The 23,097-nt window shown below is 39.3% G+C and overlaps 1 protein-coding gene across 2 annotated transcripts; it reads left to right on the top strand.

Annotated features, from left to right (window-relative positions):
• The first annotated feature begins 92 nt into the window (after nt 1-92).
• Nucleotides 93-19,404, top strand: LOC124146373 (HAUS augmin-like complex subunit 2). 2 transcript variants are annotated; one of them, XM_046516637.2, is made up of 6 exons: nt 93-309; nt 5,515-5,625; nt 6,688-6,757; nt 16,237-16,369; nt 18,203-18,311; nt 18,977-19,404. In XM_046516637.2, the coding sequence occupies exons 1-6, from the start codon at nt 190-192 to the stop codon at nt 19,112-19,114; spliced, it is 681 nt and encodes a 226-aa protein (XP_046372593.2). In that variant the 5' UTR covers nt 93-189; the 3' UTR covers nt 19,115-19,404. The 2 variants fall into 2 exon arrangements, with proteins under 2 accessions (XP_046372593.2, XP_046372594.2); XM_046516638.2 differs by lacking the exon at nt 93-309 and adding an exon at nt 2,936-3,262.
• The last annotated feature ends 3,693 nt before the right edge of the window (nt 19,405-23,097 follow it).

Genomic DNA, 23,097 nt, shown 5'->3' with positions numbered 1-23,097 from the left:
GCGTATTTGCAACAAATTTTATTTACAAAAGTGCCACAAAAAGCTAATTCACATTCGTTCCGATATATTTTCTGTATTTTATATCCTTGCGCCATGCCGTTTCCTGTTTACAGCGGAAGAGGAAGCAAAAGTACTGTCATCTAGCGGTAAATTCAACACGAAATATTTGATGCCGTGGTTACATTCACCATGTCTAGGAATGTATCTGCACTTGATGTAACGCAAAACCCATGGTCATCATCTGACAAAACCACTCTAGCTCTACGCAACGTACTGTTCCTAGCCGAAAAAACGGGACACACAAGAAAGGTGAGCTGAAAAAGTATTTATTTACACTGCCATTGCAAGTAGCAACATGCTTCGGTATCAGTAAGTGATTTTTTTGGAAATGTAGAAACCGTGGAGACAAGGGAGTAGTGCATTATACTGGATGGGGGCGCACTCTTTCGGATGTCAATTAGCGCCATGTGGAGGGTCGAACTTACGTTGCGAACTTGCTATCTTGCAAGCACCTAAGCTTGGCGGGTTATAGCTAAAACGACACCTCAGCAAAACGTCACCAAGTGAAAACGGAACCGATTGGCGAAAACGTCACGTCGACTAAAGCGAAAACCATTCCTATTGCCTTGCAAAGACGGCACTATATATTTTCTTTCACGTTGGTACTGAAATAGATGAAATTAAACTCACATGCATGTGCAACTTGCAAACACAGATAATTGTGAAATTTTAATCGCCTTAAAACAAGTTTACATTTGAAATTAGGCTCTTATCCTATTTACTCGCTGATTACTTTTTGTGAAAATATCAAAATCAATGCTTTGAAGTTTTAAAGGGGCACTGATCTAACGGACTGGTTGTTGCCTTTGTTATTGTTTTTCCCCCGTGAGTACCCGGATGATACGCAACGCAACTGAGCGTGACCAGAGACTGGGGTATCGTCTGCAAGGACAGCTAAATAAACTTCAAGGCTGGAGGCAATATTTGTGTTACGCTTTTTTTAACACTGATTGGTTAACTGTGATCTATAAAGATTTCGACAAAGGGCGCATGTTAATTCATTTCTTCAGCCTAAACAAACAGACAAAAAGAACAAGGGAGCTCATCGGACGTCGTCATTTGGAAATACCCCAGATGGTTATAGTTTAATACTAAAAACAGTATCCATGCAGTGAAAGCATTTTCAGATTTCGGCTTGCGTGGATAATACGATTACTACTCCCTTGTTGTCATCCACGTTTTCTCGTATAACCCTACACTCGTGTATTTGTCGTCATTCAGTTAATGAATTTATTACAGGTACAATTAGTGGTAGCACCACTTATATTACCTGAAAAAGGTTCCCATTTGGCATTTATTGTGTCTGGGGTAATTATTCAATCTAAATCCAGGTTTGAAGTGAGGTGAAATGTGTGTTATGTAATATGCACGTGGCAGCCCAGCAAGAGATGAATGATCACTTGATTTACTTTTTTTTGTAAATCAACGAATCGTTCCTAGACATCAAAGGATTAACAGAAAATACGTTGATTGATTAATCACTGTTATCTTGCACAGTGGATATGTCAAGAGTGAGTGTTTACATGTCTAGGTTTACTAAAACAAAGGGAATACACTCATATCATGGCGCGAAGTGCCGATGTAAAAACAACATACTTTGTTCAAAGGGTTAACTGATAATACGTTGATTGATTGATCATTGTTATCTATCACTCAATGGAATTTTTAGGAACCGTGGACGCTATGAAAATAGTTGTCACGTGGGCTTTCTCAGCCGACCATTGAGACTTGACACCTATGTAAAACACCTGAAACAATCCAAGCGATCAGTTGAGAAACGAACACGGGTTATAATATCCCGAAACGATATATATCTTTTAAAATATTTGATTGTTACTGAGACACGTGACATCGAATAAGTTTCTTTGTACAGCTGCAGACGAGTGGGATATTGTTCCTTTGTGTGGATATTCACGGATACATTCCTCGAACAAGGAAGCTGTCTAAAACTTATACACATAAATTTGGTAGGTTGTAATTATGATATCTGCATTTTGTTTTCCTTCATTTGAACCGATTCGTTCTTGTTTCTTTACGTCTTGGTTGGGAAATTCTTCAATGCGCGATAGACGTTGTTGTCACAGGTCTTTTCCTTTGAAAGCGTGTATATATTACCGTCAATTTGTAAAATGTGATTCTCTCAGGCAATTTATAAAATGTGTAAATATTTCAGTCATTTTGGCTAAAAAATCTGTCCAGATTGATCAAGACGATCAAAAGAGCCTACAAACATCACAACAGATTATTATGTAGGATTAAAAGCCAAACAACTTAGAAATGTACTTTTCAACGTTACATTTTCAGTCTCTTGGTGATGACATTAAACATCAAAATGTTTGGAATTCGTTGTCATAATAATGCAGATGGAAATGTTTTTCAGTCACTTTGTAAAATAACTGAATATTTAGACGTTTAATAAATTTGTTACACATTTGACAGTAAAAAAATATACACACTATAAAAAAGCATATGCTCAGGTGAAATATATACTTTGTGTTGCAAGTCAAAATAGTGTAAACGAAAATCGCAAAATTACCAAGCAAGTGACTTATCAAAACTTCGTCACCATTACCGATGCTACTCACAAAGATACCTACATTTCCTTATTATCTCGAAAACTGTATTTCATTTTGTTGATCAATGTGACCTTACGCCCTTATTACTACCCATAAAAGTGACTAATGCGCTTACGAATGGCGCAGCAGAGGTCGCGAACTAGTCTAGATTTCTGCTATACATCCGGGTATTCACTGGGAAAAAACAATAACAAAGGCAACAACCAGTCCCGGGGAATTGCGTTAGATCAGTGCCCCTTTAAGTACCTTTACTCAAATTAACTCTGTGTCAAGCTGAAACTCTAAAAGGCCTAATGTGGTGCTGTCAGATCACAATTAAGGAAGGGAAACACCACCACTACTACAACATAATATAATAGGGCATTTAAATAAAGAATATTTACAACTACATAAATCGTTCTTATCATTATTAAAAATAGAGGTGGCGTTTTCGCCAGACAAATAGTAGCAGTTTATGCCAATTGAGGTGCTGTTTTCGCCCGAGAAATCAGTGACGTTTTGCTGAGGTGCCGCTTTAGCCTGCAACCAGTTTGGCTAATGAGTTAATCCAATTAGCCAACACTTTTCCACGGGATCACGGCCGCTATCACAAATATTTAATGCTTGTTTACCAAGTGATGACACAGGTGGGTTCTTTGATAGGAAAGGGGTACCAAACCCAAATTCTTTCAATGCGAAATACCACGTCGAGATTTTCATAACATTTCATCCTCCCAAAATTTGGAGTACCTTTTTGATTACCTCTTTGCCAATACCTTTTGCATTAAACATGTTAAAAGGAAACAACACTCCAACTCTCAGTTATCTAGCCGGTGCCATTTTAATTTGCCAGTGTAATCAATCACCAGATGCCATTTGGCATCAGCGACCCAACAAACTGGCCTTTGGACTAGCGATAGGCCAATTGGAGGTCCTCATTGACAGCAAGGGGGAAATTCCCTTGAATCCTGGCATGTGATTGGATGATGCTTACTATAACCTTTCACCTTGCAAATTTGTCTGACGTGTGTAAATATGTATGTACAATTATGTAGTTTCGTATACAATAAATATGTGTTCGTATTATATTTTCATCAATGAAGTTCAGTTCATGTTCATGAGTAGGAAGATGAAGAGAACACAAATTTGAATAACTATCATCTTTAACCTTTATCTACCGACACAGAAATGTCAGTTGGTAGGTATAGATTAGAATTCATAAAAAATATTACACACTAATGGTACTGGGCTATCCTATATATATAGCTGTACAATAATCTATTTCGTAATCCATGAATCAAGGTGACGTCACATTTTGTGTACACATGAATGGATGATGAATGCAAATGGCTTCAGTCATGTGTGGAATATTTGTCGTTTTCTTAGAGTTGAATAGATGAATATCAGTGAGCATGGTGAGTATACAAAATGAAATCAAACATTTAAACCACAAATTTCTGTGCTCTTTCCTTATTCCCATGAATCAAGCTTACACGAGGGTACTCAAAACAGCAAGAACCCTTATTTTTCAGGCAAATTGCATACAATACTACTCCCTTCTTGTCATCCATGTTCTGTGGCATAACCCTACACCAGTGAATTTGTTGTCATTCACTAAACATGCTAGATGCTCAGTTAATGACCTTTTAATTTTGCTGGTATAATCTGTGGTAGAACCACTCAGATTATTCTGACAAAAACTATGCAAAATAACTCAATAATCTTCACCTCCACCTCTGGGGATATGCTGACATGTGTCAACCAAGTCAGCGAGCCTGACCAGCCAATGCTGTTAGTCGCTCCTTACGACAAGCATAGTCGCCATTTACAGCCATCATGGCTTGCTGAAGACCTATTCTACCCCGTATCTGCACATGCTTTGTATTTCATTTGCTGATGGCCCAGTGGTCACACCTGGACTCCCTGATGGCAGATCTGCATACAAAATAAGACAAGATACACTTTTTCCATGCTTTTTAAAGGTATCCACAACTAGTAAGAGTACACTGCACTTCTTCCTTGCATGCCACTGCATGACTAGCTGATTCTGCTATCTGTAAAATTAGATTGTTAGCATGTCTGGTGAAAAGAATTTCTGGTTTGATTTTCTTCGATTATTGTAGTTGCATTGACCATGTTGACCTTCCATGAAGCATCTTCCCGAGGCAAGAGGGTTAACTGACTTTAGAAGTCCAGTTTCCACCCTTGCCGAACTAGGCTGGAATTCCTTGGCTTGATCGTAGCGCCACCAGTGGCTATTACGAGTTATGTCCCTTCTATGCCTCTCCTATGGACCAATCAGATTCCACCTCTTGTATCACTTGCATTTTCTTCAAACAAAACGGCGCACCCAGTCAAGACGATCTGATCGATAATCAAGATCTATATATTGTGATAAAACGAGTCTTACATCGCGAAGTGCATCAAATCACGTGAGCACCTTGATTAAAAACATTAAAAGATTTAGAAAATATCTGTTGACGACTAGTTGTCGATGCACATGCTTTGCAAATCCTCCAATCGACCGATATCTGCATGACAGTTTACGAACCAGATTGCAATTTGGGAGTGCGATTTTGATTGGACTATGTATTGACTAGTTAGTCAAGCCAAAATGTAATTCCATAATACCAGCCTTGTTCGGCAAGGGTGGAAACTGGACTTGTATAGTCAGTTAACTCACTAGCTTCGGGTAGATGTCCATGAAGGTGCTGTCAGATCTTCACTCTGAGAGGTCTTGTGTAGGAATTCAAGATCTGATTTTAATGAGATTGACTCAAAAAGTTTATGTGAAGTACATGGAGCAGTTTGATTGGTTGATTGGTGTATGCAATGTGTTTGGCTAATACAATCAGGTGAAATAATTTCAGTAATGTCCTTGATTCGTTGATGATTTCAGAGGAGGGGGTATGAAAAAGGTCCAAGTGAGGAGGATCAACAAGAGCTGCCATCTCTCAAGCTCATAGCATTGCAAAGGGAGATAACCAAGAAGAAGAGGGAGCTTCAGAAGGTGGGAGTCTTCCTGTGTCCCGGGATATATAGGATTCCAGACTTAGTGCATTGAGCATTCTAGGCAGACAACTGGTTTTAAAATTGGGACTTGTCTTTAAGTTTTTATTTTCCTAAATTGAGAGAAATTTTAACCATGTTAACATTGTATTTTAACATTCAAAGAGTGAGTGAGTGAGTTGGGTTTAACATCGCTTTTAACAGTATTACAGTTATATTCCCGGGTGTCAGCTTAATGTGGTAGGAAAGCCCGAAGTGATGCAGGTCTGAGATGTTAACACTTCGGTGAAACCCAGAGCATGGGTATGGTGCTGACAAATCTAGAAACATAATCGGGGGAATCGGGATTTTCAATCATAGGTTTCTGGCGGGCCCAAGGGACGCAACTCTGCACAGCAACTCACAGCGCCTTAGACGACAGGGCTAACTGTGCCCCCAACATTCTAAGAAATAATGTAAAAATACGCCTGAAAGTCTTCCTCTTTATCATGTTTACTGGTCATGTTATCAGTGAAATACATGTCATTTCTATCAAGCCATAACCATAATAATGTATGTTAAAACTATATTATAACAAGTCGCTGATGGCATCAGTCAAGTTGGTGTAGCTGTAAATAATAACTATAGTAACCATGGTAATATCAATTGGGAATTGGGATATGATTACATGCATGAACCAAGTCAACGAACCTGACCACCTGATCCCGTTAGTCGCCTCCAAGACAAGAATGGGTTGCTGAAGAGCTATTCTAAACCGGATCTTCCCGGGTCTTTTCAACTTCTAGCAAAATTGCAGTTGACTTTTTTTTGTTGTTGTCATGTTTGCTCCCTGCTAAGAAGCTAGACTTCTGTAATGACTTTGTACATAATCATGATAATGATAAACCTTTTTGCATGTGATGGCCATAGAAATTAATCATGTTGATAGAAAATGATGATTTTGTTTGAGAATTATACACTAACAAGACATGGTTAAAAGAAAGGATATTTTTCATGAGTGTTTGTTGCCATTACAGTCACCATCAATGTTAGAATCAGATGAACATAATCCAATGACTTTCAGGTGAATCTGGAGTTGCAGTGCCGAGTCCAGGACAAGGAGACAGCTGACATCACACACATAGACATCCTGAGTAAGTACATACACAGAGGGATGCTTACTTCTGAGGATGCTAAATATAGCAGCCCACTCAATTCCAGTCATCATGGACCTGTGAAGATCTGGTTTACAATTGATCTTCAGCAACCCATGCTTGTCGTAAGAGGCGGCTAACGGGATTGGGTGGTCAGGCTCGCTGACTTGGTTGATGCATGATATCGTATCCCAATTGGGTTTATCAATGCTCATGATGTCAGTCACTGGATTGTCTGGTCCAGATTCAGTTATTTACAGTCCGCTGTCAAGTAGCTGGAATATTGCAGAAACAATTGCTGTTAGACAACAAACAAACAAACAAATAAACAAAACTGTCATGATGGTGATGAGAGAGAGACATTCAGTGCAAAGGTACTGAATTGATTGACAGCGTGTCCTTGTACCATAACCCATAACAGTTTGGATCATTGATTACAGTATTGATCATTGGATAGTCTGGTCCAGTTTTGGTTATTTCAAGGCTGCCATCTTATCGCTGGAACTATTATTATTTGGGTGTTCGTGAAAGGGAGATAATTCTTGATGGTCTTGATCTCATCGATACAGGGAAGCACCAATAGCCTGTTTAGTTATCAACTACTGCTGCAAGCAACACTAGGCAGTATGGAAGTCAAGCCATCTGTTACCTGGGATGTCATGTCTGTGTAATATTGATTAGAAAGAGTTCAAAACATTCATATAAATATTATGATCATGTTGGTTCTGAAATACGTATGTCATGTTTATTGCACAATCCATCTTCATACATATAGTTGTACAGTGGAGTCAGTCATGGGTTTGAACATGAGCATATGCATAACCATGTGTTGAGTTAGCTACCAGGGTAACTGCAAATATATTGCTTCATTTGGTTAGATTTGTTCTGGTAATTATTACTTCTTTGGTATTTTGTCAATGTTGTTGAAGTCATCTGGCATCAGGAAGTGATGATGTCCATAAAAGTTTCACATTTTTGTCTTCTCTGAAAAGGCCTAGTCATTGTTGATGGATTCAACTAAAATTTTGTGTGGATGTTTGTTACTATAAAGGAGTTCAATTTTGTTCAAGGCATAAGAATTAGAATTTAGATATGGCAGCCCGGTTGCCATCTTTGATAAAAAACAAGAAAATTCGTAAATGTTCTTCTGATGTAAAGGGCCAGAGACCAAAAACTAGGTGGTGATATTATCATTTTATAAAGGACCAACTTTGTTCAAGAGATATTGCTAGGACATAAAAAAATGGCCATATTAGAAACTACAAAAAAATATTGAGTCTTCCGTCGTAACCATCTTCTCGTCAGAAACCACATGACCAATGAAGTTGAAACTTCACATGCTTGTTCCTAAACCAAAGATGACATCTGAGTTTGAGGTTTGAATCAGATTTTAAGTATGGCCGCCACAGCAGCCATATTAACTTTGTGGCTGTTGTGGTGGGGAAGAGTTCCAGGGTATAATATTAAATTATTCAACAAGTTTAAAGAAACATTTTCACGAATCATGTGGATGCGTCATGTTGCTTGACAGTAATGATAGAACAATGTCATCAAGGATATGTTAGCAAGCTCCTCACAGCAATAGCCCATTCGCGGAGCTCTCTATATTATTGCTGCCACCAGTCAAAGCTCCCCATTGTGATAAGTGGCTACAACCATGCTTGGAGTTGAACTTGAAACCAACTGACCGTTATGTTTACAAACAAGTGATGACAGCCGTGACACTGAATACTCTTACCTCTGCTAAATTGTTTTCTTTGTTTGTCAATTTGAATTTCTATTTCATTTCAACTATCATGTAATTGATATAGAAAGAGTGTACAGGTGTAAGGGAGAGGTTCGTTCGTCTGCAATCCTGAACCAATCTGATCAAACAAACGAAAAGTTAAATTCATCAAGGAAATCTGGTCAGTCGTAAACCTTTTAAAATTTCACAATGATGGCATTCCCCAAGACATAAATAGAAGTGTAAACATGACTACATTTGGGGTTAGAGGGCAAATTTCAAGATTCTTGTAATGGATGTGCCCACAGTGAATTTAGGTAATTTAAACAGTGTCATGACATCAGCCCATTATGATCTTTAAGTGAAGCATCTCAGAATCGTTCATACTTTTTTCCTTAGTATTTATGCAGAACATATTTGAATAGCAATACTGATACTGATAGTAACTGTTTTTGAATGCGTGTCTTTGTTGCCATTTTAAACTGTTGACTAGGTGATCTACCTTGCTGTGACATTATTTTTTGGGATTCGATGTTTCATGATGATAAAATGAAATAAATGTAGTTAACATTTATTTGTATTTGCTGAAATTGGTTACCTTTGATCGTGTGGTAGTTGGGCTAAAAATAGATCGTAAATTATCGGGTAGTATGGCGGCAAGTTTAAGTTTCATGTACAGTACGGGTTGTAAGTTATAGGGCTTTGTAGTGCTTCAGCAGGGCTGGTGGAAGTCGTTATCTTGTAGTCAGTTAATCTATTTATTACTCACGTTTGGCAGTAAAATTCCATTGGAATTCCCTGTGACGGTTGCGAGGTCCGCATGTCTTCCTGCCGTAGCGTGTTTCCGGTTCGATAGGTGGCGCCGAGCACGCTATGTTAGGAATTATCATTTGACCAATGAGAAGCTTAGAAGATTGTATGACCCGTGACCTATGAATATGGTTAGCTCTGTGGGTATAAAAGCCTGATACGACCGAGATTAGTTGTCTGAAGTTTCGGTTATCCCGACAAGTAAGTCCACAACACCCACTATGGGGGAACATCCCTCTAGGCAATAAGGATTTCCTTACGACTAGTTTTAGGTGTAGGTTTAGTTTATGTGATAGTCGGGTGGGGGAGAAGTAGTTGTAGGAAAAACATGTAGAAATAAGGATTTAGATAGATTGGAGAGTAAGAAATAAGTTAAAATGTAGGTTTTGTAAGGTATTTATTTAGTATACTTATTGGAATAGTGGTGTGGGGGAGAAGTAGGTGTAGGAGAAAATAGGCAGTAAATTAGGCAATTAACAATAAAGACATTTAGGTTAAAAGTAAAAGTTTACCTGTGTGTGAGTGCTTTCTTTTTGTATTTTTCTGATTTCTGTTAATTTGTGCATTTTTTAAGTTTAATAAATCATTTAAATTATGATTTTGTCTTAGTTTTGTTTTAGCAAAGTTGAGAACCTGACCAACCATAGAACCTCGAGAGAGTACACTGTTCATGACTGATCACAGGAGAACACAACGCAAAGTCCGAAATTATATGAACAGGGTTCGAACTTAGTACTCTCCGATTACAATCCTGTCACTGGGCAGCCCGCCAGAGGGCGCCTATTACAATCGAAAGACATGAAACAAAAGATCTAACAAAGAAAAACTGTTAACTTTATTAGTAGAAATTGATGAAATTCATTATGTATATTTTCTGCTGATGCGGAAAACCCATAAGGATAACATGGCCTCCATAGCATGTTTGGGGTGGTGGGGTAGTCTAGTGGTTAAAGCGTTCGCTCGTCACACCGAAGACCCGGGTTCGATACCCCACATGAGTACAATATGTGAAGCCCATATACAGTGTCCCCCGCCGTGATTTTGCTGGAATATTGCTAAAAGCGGCGTAAAACCTCACTCACTCACTCACTCACTCACTCACTCAAAACCCACCCAAAACCCACCTATAGCATGTTTTTGAGTGAGTGAGTGAGTTTGGTTTTATGTCACTTTTAGCAATATTCCAGCAAGATCATGAAGGGTATCAGTAGAAGTTGGCTTCACAGATTGGACCCTGTGGGGAATTGACCCATGGCCTTCGCTACCCCACTGCCCAGAGTACGTTTGTGTTCATTCTACAGTAAAAACATTGTAAACTATATCATGATTATATATGCAAACAGCCGAAAGAAATGCGAACCATAGAAACATATAGAGAAGTATATACGTTAAGAAGAGATTTTTCTAATGTGCACCACTTAATGACAAAACTAACAATCAGTCAAGTGTTACCACAGTGTCTTTATTCTTGTCACGATATGCTGCACGTGATTTCTAAACTTTACACGCTAATCCTGCGCGAGACAAATGGTTCATCTCGAGTCATGGATCTATGATGTCATATATGATGCGTCCATGAGCGTCAGTTCACGCAACGTAAGGGGGCACGGGTGGCCCAGTCGTCTAAGCCGCCGCGATTCGCTGTGCAGAGTTGCGTCCCTTGGGCATGCCAGAAACCTATGATTGTGGGTTTGAATCCCGGTTCGCCCCAATTATGTTTCTAGGTTTGTCAGCACCATACCCGTGCTCGTGGGTTTCACCGAAGTGGTAAACGCCTGAAACCTGCATCACTTTGGGCTTTCCTCCCACATTAAGCTGACACGCCGCGATATGACTGGAATACTGTTAAAAGCGGCGTTAAACCCAACTCACTCACGCAACATAAAAGTATGTTTGTTTGTGCATTGAACCAGCCTCATATCTCTTGAATATGAATAAGTCTCCAAATATTAACCAACATGCATGGTATTTGCATTTCTTTTGGCAGTGAGTATACAAGCCTTCCAGATCTCTCCGTTCTCAGAATAACCACCTGTTACAAGTCCCAGAAACCCGTCTCAAAACCTTCGGTCAGAGATCTTTCCAGTTCTGCGCTTCCTTGCTATGGAACAAACTACCATCCGATCTTAAGCTGTCGCCATCGCTTTTATCCTTTAAGGCTCATCTGAAAACACACCTTTTCAGACAACACTATCAACTCGACTCCCCTTTCATTAGAATTATTTGCTAAAACTATGTAGCGCCATGAGCATTAACTTGGTAAATGGAATCTGGCGCAGTATAAATGGACTTGTTATGTTATAGTATGAACACATTTATCGTTTTCAACTAAACTGACCGATTCAGAATGTTTATCCTAAGGCCGCACTTTTTTAAATTGTTTTATAGATTTTGTACAGGAAAATATCTTTTGGTAGGTGCTTGGGTGAAGGAAACTATTGAATATATTTTTTTCAGTGCCCCTACAGGTCGACTGGTATAGAAAGATTTAATGATTTAATGTCGAAACACAGCTGTGGCTTTAAAAACCGGACAAATTAAGCGGGACACTGTTATGCATCTATGCGTCATATCAATTTCAGGGACAACAACAAACTATATTTTGACCCCCATGTTAAATATATGTCAACTTCAGAGGGTCCTTGTTTAATGGGACGGTCAGGTAGCCTAGTGGTTAAAGTGATCGCTTGTCACGCAGAAGACCTGGGTTCGATTCCTGACATGGGTAAAATGTGGGAAGCCCATTTCAGGTGTGCCCCACCGTGATATTGCTGGAATATTGCTATTGCACTCACTCCTTGTTTATCATGTTTAGAAATATTTCTTTTGTGCAGTATCGACATATCGGGAGGTTAATGAAATGAACTAAGTCTGAATATTTCATTTCCATTTCATCAAAATATTTACAGTCGGCTGATCCGTGAAGCAAGTAAATTAAAAAATCCTTAATATAAAATAATATTTAACAAAACAAAGTTATTTTTATTTCTATCAACCCAACTATTCATACTAATTATACAGCATGTGTTGCCTGAAGAGATGGTATATGTATGTGTGTGTTCCCTTGTATGTGTAGGGGCGGTCGGGTAGCCTAGTGGTTAAAGCGTTCGCTCGTCACGCCGAAAACCCGGGTTCGATTCCCGACATGGGTACAATGTGTGATGCCCATATCTGGTGTCCCCCGCCGTGATATTGCTGGAATATTGCTAAAAGCGGCGTAAAACCATACTCACTCACTCACCTTGTATGTGTATCTAAGCAAGATGATGGCAACCAGTTTGATGCATTAATTAATTGAAGGCTGTTCCATGCATCCTGGTTTGGTTTGGCCTTTGTCACTGATAATGATTGATTGTGTTCACAGGTCCATCCCAGCCATTACCAAATGTTACTGATGCCTTTTTATGTACATGTACTTAATTAACATTTAGTTTATTGAGACCATCTGTTACCTTGTTGTCAATAAGCAGCTCACATATAGAGCTCACTGCTTGTCCATTGTGTGTCGTCGTCATTTTAATTTTTTCCTCAGAAACCACAGGACTTAATTTAATTAATGAAGCTGAAATTTCACATGCATTATCCCACCTTAATTTGTTCAAAAGGTTCAAATCCAAATTTCAATATGGCCTCTGTGGCAGCCATTTTGAAAAGTTGTTTTATGACCACAACATGGCAATTTATACTCAAAATTCATGTAAATTTGTAAATGTGTAGTTAAACACATCCATAGTAACAAGAAATAAAATGTGCCGTCTGTTTTTGCAAATTGGTTTCTCCGTTGCCTCGCCCATCTTTCTTAATGAACAGAAATTGTGATGGGGCTAATGATCAAAGATATGTATAAATACAGAAAAGAAAATTACAATCAAGCCTCGTTGTGTTGAACTGTTTTGAGTCAAATGAAGCTGAATGCCAATTGCTGCTCGCTGGGAGATTCATTCTTTCTTCATCCTTATTTGTCCACTAATGAGATGATTGGATGTGCCAGTTTTGTAGTTGGGGCAAAATACTATTGGGGCCTAAATGATTTTTTTCTGGTGTACATATGCATTGACAATTCACATTTGATTGAAACTAATATGAAACTTTAGATGCCTAAATTGATTTTAAATGATCTAATCACAATTTTTTTAATTATTTCACCATGAATAGCCTTGTCAGTGACACTTAAGATGTCTCCTTTCATTTGCTGCTCACTTCAAACAAGACTTGAAAGCTGTTCACATGTCTGCATTAATAGTAATTAACTTTTTCTGAGATAGGTATTTTTATGATCGGAATGGTTTAATCAAGTGTCCAGGGAAAATAGAAGCAGGTTACTGTGCATTCTATTGTGTGCTGTGAAGAAACTTGGTGCAAAATTAACACGTTACTGTAGAGGAAATTCGGGTATTCATGGTAATCACTCACTTTGTTCACAGATTTTCATCATGTTCATAAAAGTATGATTATTCGTATTCAAATTTAAAAAAATATTTTAACCACAGATACTGCAGTATTTTTCTGAAGAAAACATTAATTTCTATGTTTGTTTGCATATTTTTGAGCAAATCCGAAATGGATCATTATGCACACATTTTATTATTATTTCATTTTTAAGCGTCTAATATCCAACCAGTGCTGCTCAGTGGTACTGTCACATATGATTACCCCTGTTTTTGGATCAGTGTGCACCTGATGTTCATTCTCAGCTCCCTGGGGAGTATACAACCCAAGCTGCCTGTGTGGTGCTAGAAGGTTAACAGACACATTACCATCTGATCCTACCGGGCACCCATTCACTGCTTTGTGAATGGAGGCATATTTACGAACACTGTCACTTGCCTTAGGTGACACCACATGTCTCTCACCCTAGAACTTCACCTGATTTGCAACCCCTGCCCTGTGCACGGGACCATGCACTACCACAATTTCCTTCAATTTCTAATGTGCAGTGACATTCCATTGAGGATGTCTTAGGGACCGACAAATTGATATTCTGTTGCTCATGGGAATTTCTTGAAAAAAATAAATTGTCCCCAAAAGTTCTTTAAAAAAATTAAGATTATGCTTATTAAAATTGCCTGCTACAAAAATTACGCTTTAAAAAAAGTCAGACTCATAGTTTTAAATAAAAAAAACCAATCTAATTTCTGGTGCTATCACAGGAATGTTGCTAAAAGCAGTCAAACAGCACACTGACTATCTCAATCTATAGGTCCTTCAAGGACTCCTACCCTGTATAGACCTGGGTTAGAATTGGTCTTCAGCAACCCGTGTTTGTCGTAAGAGACTATTAATGGGATTGGATGGTCAGGCCATCTGGCATGGTTGGTGCATGTCATTGTATCCCAACTGCGTCGAAGCTCATGATGTCAATTGCTGGATTGTCTGGTCCCAATCTCATTGAAATCAGATCTTATTTCTCGCTACTGCTCAACAAAGATCTGAGGACATCCCATTACGGGTCATGTCAGAACGACCTTTCATCTGACCAATCAGAGCATCGCTTATCAGAGGATGAAAGTGACAGTAGGAATGTGATTTTTGATCGTGCAACCTTGAAAAAACCCACACAGGGTATTCCGAATGACAGTTATGGGCTTTATGTCTATAATCAAACAGTAGGAATGTGATTTTTGATCGTGCAACCTTGAAAAAAACCACACAGGGTATTCCGAATGACAGTTATGGGCTTTATGTCTATAATCAAACAATCTAGATCATATATTAGATATTCCAGAATGTTATTTTGTTCAGTTTTTACTTTTTTAATCGAGTATATGTCAAAATTTGTTTCGAAGCATGGTTGCAAGTTTGAAACTTGTGCCGTAAAGCTTGATTAAGCTGCCTTCTGATTGGCTATTGTCGACTTCTTGTTAGTCATTCCATTGGTCAGTCAAAGTTCGCGAAAGGTCGGTCTGACGTGACCCATAATGGGATGTACTCAAATCTTTGTTTACCGAAAGCGAGAACTGAGATCTGATTTTAATGAGATTGGTCAGGTCCAGACTGGATTTCCTGACTGGTGTCAGACTACAAAAAAACCAAAACAACTTATTAAAACCAAAATTGTATAATGGATAATAAATTCACAAAATTATTTATTTATGATAGGGTATACATTCATCTCCCTGTGTGCCAGATTGGGTTTGGGTTACAAATAAAGAATAACCTTTTAGCTTAGAGGATATACTAGGTACATTGCATAATCTTTAGCCTTTAGTCCAAAACAGGAATATTTGAGATTAAATAATATTATAATCTCATTAAATCATATCATAGTTCTCACTACCGATTAACAAAGATCAGAGCACATCCCATTACAGAATGAGGTCCGAACAACATTTTGCGAACTTTGACAAACCAATGATTTCACTAAGAAGAAGTTGACATTGGCCAAGCGGAAAGCAGCTATAGAAATATTGGTTCCAAATTTGAAAACTGAACAAAAGAAAATTCTAATGGCTGGCTAAGATTTTATCGCAGTACTTTCTATGGAAATTCTCTCTTTTTTCAAATGTTTATCCGATTGAAGCTAGAGATAGTTGGAATCAGTTGTACTGTCATTCAGAATACCCCGTTTTGACCTTTTCAAGGTTACAAGATTAAAAAACACATTCCGACTGTCATTTTCCCGCTTTTGTGAAAGACACTCTGATTGGTCGGATGAAAGGTCATTCTGACTTGACCCTTATTGGGAAGTCCTCAGGACTTTGTTAAGAGGCAGAGAGAACTAATATTGAGATTGATTGTATTTCCTGAGGGTCTGTAATTCGGAATTGTGTGTTGGTTATTCTGTATTATACTCGCAGTCTATTATTCTGAGAAAATGAAGCAAAACTGAGTTTCGCAATCTCAAGTGACCAGTCAATCTGTTGTTGAAACCATGTGACAATGCCAACTGACGTTGTGAACAATGGACAACACAAATGCATTGATATCTATTCAATTATTACAGAGAACAAAGTCGAGAAAATCCAGAAGCTGAATGCTCACATAGAATCTATCATGGAGAAGAAAGATCAACTGACAGGTCGACTTCAGCAGCCATTTGTGGGCGACTACATCAAGATGGATGCTGCATTCCACAAGTATGGGCTCAACTTTCTGAAAATATACCTCTTCATAAAGGTTCAAAGCCGAATTACATTGATATGCCACATAGACTCTTTTAAATATATAATGTCAACGCCAGAGAATAACAGTCTTGAGTCTCCAAGGAAACAGATTCTAATGGGTGTAAAAGGCAAAACAGCAGTGAAAATTATATGAATGGATCACTGATGTGATGACACCATATCTTTGCTAATAGGGTAAGCATGTACTGCCATACACAAATTTGCAAAAGAAAATATGTGTTGTTACCTGACTCTCATCTTCCCCGAGGCAAAGGAGTTAACTGACTATAAAAGTCCAGTTTCCACCCTTGCTGAATTAGCTAGATTTTCCCAGTCAATATGATCTTATCGATAAACAAGATCTTTATTGTAATAAAATTGGTCTTACCTCACGAGGTGCATCAAATCACTTGAGCACCTTGATTTAAAACATGAAAAGATTTGCAAAATATCTGTCGATGCCCATTTGGTGATACACATCCAATGCAAATCCTGCAGTCAACTGAACTCTGCACTTTGAAATCCATGTTGTTTACGAACTGTATGTCTAGTTTGTTACACGATTTTAATTGGACTATGCATAGACTCATTAGACCAGCCAAAATGTAACTCAGGAATTCCAGCCTAGTTCGGCAAGGGTGGAAACTGAACTTTTATAGTCAGTTTACGCCCTTGCCTCAAGAAGATGCCTGACACTGCACAGCAGAACTACTGCCATGCAATGGTGGTTTGTAAACACGCCAGACAATCAAGTGATAGACCTGAAATCCAGTCACATGATAGACATTATTCAATTATGAATTTATTTTTCGTACTACAATAAACTACGGTTATAACGAACTCAAAGGGACCATTTATTTTAGTTTGTTATATCGGTAGTTTGTAATAAGCATTTCGACTGTCACAATGTTCTTAAAACACCTTGGTTTTCCGGATTTACCAATCACTGAAAGTTTACTGAAAATACTGAATTTCCTCACTCTAGTCGTCGCATTTTATACACAGAATATATCCATTTCAAAGGCCATAGCCTAATCACTGTGTTGGTATTGTTAATTTAGTTTGTAATTTGAGGACAAAGTGTCAGTACAGAGTAAATCAATTGCCTTCAATTGTTTATTTTCGCTTTGAAAACCCGCATGTCGCCACAGATATTTTGATAGGCAGATTGGTGACATGTGAGCAGCTCAGCTCAGGGATTAACAGTTCTGTATAAACTTGAACATTATCATAGACAGAGTAGACACAGGACCACATTGTGAGTTCGCTATATCCGTTATTTCGTTCTAAGCGTGTTCGTTATATCAATCAATATTATATGATAAAATATACAGGAAATAGCCGGGACCAAACAAAGAGTTTGATGTAACTGTCAGTTCGTTAGTAGTTTACTGTGCTTGATTTATAAGTACAGTGGAGAAGTTATGGACTATCACTGGTACAATAAACATACCAGAAGATTCCTAATTTGCATTTCATCTCTACTGTCATGCTGTTGTATTTAAGAAATCTTTCATTATGACATATATCAGGTAAATCTACCTTGTTCACAGGAATGGACACCATCAGTTCATTCTCATGGGTCAATACATCTTTTCAGATAAGTAATTAAAAAACTACAGGAGAAAACAAGTAGTCCTTCATAAGTTTCTAGTTTTGTAGGATTAGCAGACTAGTGGATGTGTTTAAAAATACTTCAGGATCATTGATGGTGTTTGATTTTTGATGAGAGAAAATGCTGGTATTGTTATTCAGAGATTGGAATGCCAATGCTGGTGATGTTTAGATGTGTTTGATATATTCCAGATACGCCAGTGAGCTGTTCCCGCAGATTGCTCCTATCCTTGGAGATCTCAACTACAACCTTGACAACATCAATTGGACGAAGAGAACGAACTTCTCTGAGGGAAAGATGGTTAGTCATTACCTAAAAGGTTGATAGTGGTAGAACAAATCCTGTCTTGGCACCAGCATCTTTGTTCTAGATTACCAGGACACCTTGTATAAGATTCATAGTAACTATGCATCAAGATGGGTTTCATATCGGACACATTGATGTAGTACAGATTTCCAATGCTCTGGCGAATCTGCTGAATGTAATAAATATTAAACTGTATCTTCTTGTGGGAGCCATCAACTGCATTCATGTACAGTGCTCTTTATTTTGTATCACAGTAGGATATTTTAATAGCACAACTGTCATGCCCTTTCTAACATACTTGGTATCTCCTTGCAGGACATTCTGATGTGCAGATGTCCAATATGCTTCTAACTTATTCTTTTTGTATTTTTTCATGACATTCACATATGTTCAGTGCTCTTTCCAACTTCCTCCACAACTCTTAATTTGTCCTGTAGTACACCCCTATAGCAGAGAGATCAAGTGTTGTTTCAAATCTGCTTCTGACTTTATACTTTTTAATGTCTTGGAGGACACCTTGACAGAACAGATATCCAATGCCCTTTCCAAACTGCTTCTCAACTCTAAACTCTTTAGTTCCTTTAAGAACACCATATAGCACAGGTGTCCAGTGCTCTTTCAAGCATGCCTCTGACTTTATACTCTGTATTGTCTTGTAGGACACCCTGATAGCACAGATGTCCAATGCCCTGGCTGACATGCGCCTCCAGTACAATGCTCTGGTACAGATGCGGGGGAGCATCAATGACATTCGAAGACACAGAATCTCTCACCTGGAAGCATCTGTAGCAGACTGATGGCAACAAGACTAGGTGGTCAAGGAAGACCAGATGTTCAATAAGTGTTCCTATAAGGATACCTTCAGTGGGAATAAAGCTGAACAGTACATGAGTAACTGATGCTGCATCTGTGTGGAAGATGGTCCTGTGAAGGATGGATGATTCTTCAAATGTGTGGAGCCTTTCATTCATCATGAAATCACGGAACTGTTAAGAACAGGGATAATACAATTCAACTTTAAAGGATGAAGATGTTTCCTATTTGCTTGTATGGACTTCCTGCTTAATAAACTATTTTTCTGTCACAAGACTGTATTGTTTTATATACCATATTCATCATTAGGAGATCATGGCCAGCAAATGTTTGTTGTATAAGTTATTTTTGTAGACACCCATATTGAAATAATAGCTTAAACATTGGAGTCCCAATAAATATGCTACAAGCCCAATAGCTTCTGAAACATCTCTCACTTTCACAGCAGCAATGAAACCTTTAAGAAACTATTAATAAAACTTTAAACATATAAAACTCCAATGAAGGGGCATTGTAATAGAAATGTCTCTGTTTCAAGATATGATGCAGAGTGTAAAGAAAAAGGACAGATAATTCACACACATTGTAAATTATCAAAGATGCAGCCAAGTGTTCATGAAATGGGTGAGCATTGTCTCCCTTCCGGTAGCTGCAAGCACCAAGGTGAATGAAATGGGTGAGCATTGTCTGCCTTCCGGTAGCTGCAAGCACCAAGGTGAATGAAATGGGTGAGCGTTGTCTGCCTTCCGGTAGCTGCAAGCACCAAGGTGAATGAAATGGGTGAGCGTTGTCTGCCTTCCGGTAGCTGCAAGCTCCAAGGTGAATGAAATGGGTGAGCATTGTCTCCCTTCCGGTAGCTGCAAGCACCAAGGTGAATGAAATGGGTGAGCATTGTCTCCCTTCTGGTAGCTGCAAGCACCAAGGTGAATGAAATGGGTGAACACTGTCTCCCTTCTGGTAGCTGCAAGAACCAAGGTGAATGAAATGGGTGAACACTGTCTCCCTTCTGGTAGCTGCAAGCACCAAGGTGAATGAAATGGGTGAGTATTGTCTCCCTTCCGGTAGCTGCAAGCACCAAGGTGAATGAAATGGGTGAGCATTGTCTCCCTTCCGGTAGCTGCAAGCACCAAGGTGAATGAAATGGGTGAGCATTGTCTCCCTTCCGGTAGCTGCAAGCACCAAGGTGAATGAAATGGGTGAGTATTGTCTCCCTTCCGGTAGCTGCAAGCACCAAGGTGAATGAAATGGGTGAGTGTTATCTCCCTTCTGGTAGCTGCAAGCACCAAGGTGAATGTAATGGGTGAACACTGTCTCCCTTCCGGTAGCTGCAAGATCCAAGGTGAATGAAATGGGTGAGTATTGTCTCCCTTCCGGTAGCTGCAAGCACCAAGGTGAATGAAATGGGTGAGCATTGTCTCCCTTCCGGTAGCTGCAAGCACCAAGGTGAATGAAATGGGTGAGCATTGTCTCCCTTCCGGTAGCTGCAAGCACCAAGGTGAATGAAATGGGTGAGTATTGTCTCCCTTCCGGTAGCTGCAAGCACCAAGGTGAATGAAATGGGTGAGCGTTCTCTTCCTTACGGTAGCTGCAAGCACCAAGGTGAATGAAATGGGTGAGTATTGTCTCCCTTCCGGTAGCTGCAAGCACCAAGGTGAATGAAATGGGTGAGCGTTCTCTTCCTTACGGTAGCTGCAAGCACCAAGGTGAATGAAATGGGTAAGTAGTGTCTCCCTTCCGGTAGCTTCAAGCACCTAGGTGAATAAAGCTTGAGATCACAGAACAGTCACCATCAGAAGGCCTTCTACTGCGTGTGGAAGTCATGATAATATGGGCATTCAGAGTGTGAATAGATTCAGCTTGTTGCAAGTGGAGACAAATAGATCAAACCTGATGGCATATGATGTTGCTCATAATATTAATCACTGGTTTGTCTTGTCAATATATTTATAGTATATAGGCTGCCATGTTATAGCTGGAATATTGCAGATCACTACCTTAAACAACAAAGAAACAATTGTGTATCATAATCTCTCATTTCTCAAATTCACAGTTGTCCATTGTCAATGTTAGCAAGGGTCAAACTTGCTTCCATGTGCTCTGCATAAGACTATCCTAGAACTGCATAACATGCAGGGTTAGGGTTCTTTGTACCCCTACCTCTTTATTCAGTAATTCGTGTCTGTACAGCTTCTTATTGGTATAGCGGCGGTCGGGTAGCCTAGTGGTTAAAGCGTTCGTTCATCACACCGAAGACCCTGGTTCGATACCTGACATGGGTACAATGTGTGAAGCTCATTTCTGGTGTCCCCTGCCATGATATTGCTGGAATATTGCTAAAAGCGGCATAAAACCATACTCACTCACTCACTCTTATTTGTATAATAGCCTGATGCCTTGAACTGATTAATGGTAGATGTAGATTATGAATCCTAAATATGTGCAGTCATGTACTTGTTTGATTTTGTTTGTTTATTTGTTGTTTAACGCTGCACTCAGCAATATTCCAGCTATATGACGGGGGTCTGTAAATGATCGAATCTGGACCAGACAATCCAGTGATTGACATGAGCATCGATCCACGCAATTGGGATACGATGACATGCTTCAAACCAAGTCAGCGAGCCTGACCAACCAATCCCCTTAGACGCCTCTTACGACAAGCATAGTCGCCTTTTACAGCAAGCATGGGATTCTGAAGACCTATTCTACCACGGATCTTCATGGGTCGTGCTAGTTTGAGGTGAGAAGAGAAGAAATAGTGTTCAACTCATGTTCAGGATTTTTACCCCCGACGTGCATGTACGTGTACGTGTGTGTGTACTAGTCCAGACGTATGCAGGTGCTGGCTATCTGGGGTACCCTGCCGCTAATTAACATGGATACCCCACTCATGGATAACACACAAAACTGACTCCGAGCCTCCAGTCTTTATTGTATCCCCTTAAAGCCGAGCGCCAGGCAAGATAACAACTACCATCCTTTAACGTCTTTTGGTATGATGCGACCAGGGGATCCAACTGACCACTGACCGCCCGCTCTCCGGACAGACTCTCTATCCACTACACTACGGAGGCGTTTTACTAATTTGATGGTGTTAAGTGCAACTTTATGTTCTTGTTGGTATTCGTATTAGTGTCTCCAAACAAAAGTCCCTACATCCCAAATCACTGAACAGTTACTGTACGTTCCAGTTTGCGAAATGGGAATCTGGTTGTCTTGCTTGACATACGCGCAAATAAAATGGACAATTTGACTGTCATTCCTGACAAGTTCCAACTAAAATGGAAATCTCAGTGTCATGCTTGACACAAGGGCAAATAAAATGGAAATCATGCTTGACACAAGAGCAAATAAAATAATCATGCTTGACACAAGGGAAAATAAAATGGAAATCATGGTTGACACAAGGGCAAATAAAATGGAAATCATGCTTGACAAGGGAAAATAAATTGGAAATCATGCTTGACACAAGGGCAAATAAAATGGAAAATTGGTGGTCATTCTTGACAAGTGTAAACTAAAATCGGGTTATCATGCTTGACATAGGCACCTAAAATGAGATTATGATTGCAATGCTTGACATTAGAGCCAACTGAAATGGGATTTGGCTGTGAGGCTCCTTAAGTTGGCTGATTGTGTGTCATCCTACGCGTTTGTCATGGGTTCCTGCTCATTCTTTCAATCACTGATTTGTCCAGATTCTGTGTTGGTTGTTGTTGGTTTGTTGTACCAGATTGATTTTGTTTGTTACTTGATGTTTAACGCCACCCGCAGCAATATTCCAGCTATATGACGGCAGTCTGTAAATAATCGAGTCTGGACCAGAAAATCCAGTGATTGATATCACGAGCATCGATCCGCACAACTGGGATCGATGACATGCGTCAACCAAGTCGGCGAGCCTGACCACCCGTTATTCGCCTCTTACGACAAGCAGAGTCGCCTTGTACGGCAAGCATGGGTTGCT

Source organism: Haliotis rufescens, unplaced genomic scaffold, assembly GCF_023055435.1.
Source record: "Haliotis rufescens isolate VD_foot unplaced genomic scaffold, xgHalRufe1.0.p SCAF_11, whole genome shotgun sequence".
Lineage (NCBI taxonomy): Eukaryota > Metazoa > Mollusca > Gastropoda > Lepetellida > Haliotidae > Haliotis > Haliotis rufescens.
This window is presented reverse-complemented; position numbering and strand designations above follow the sequence as displayed.

Coding starts and splice junctions, on each gene's coding strand:
- LOC124146373 (XM_046516637.2), top strand. CDS start 190: ATGTCTAGGAATGTATCTGCACTTGATGTAACGCAAAACCCATGGTCA. Junction 310..5,514: donor AAACGGGACACACAAGAAAG/GTGAGCTGAAAA, acceptor TGATGATTTCAG/AGGAGGGGGTATGAAAAAGG. Junction 6,758..16,236: donor CACACACATAGACATCCTGA/GTAAGTACATAC, acceptor CAATTATTACAG/AGAACAAAGTCGAGAAAATC.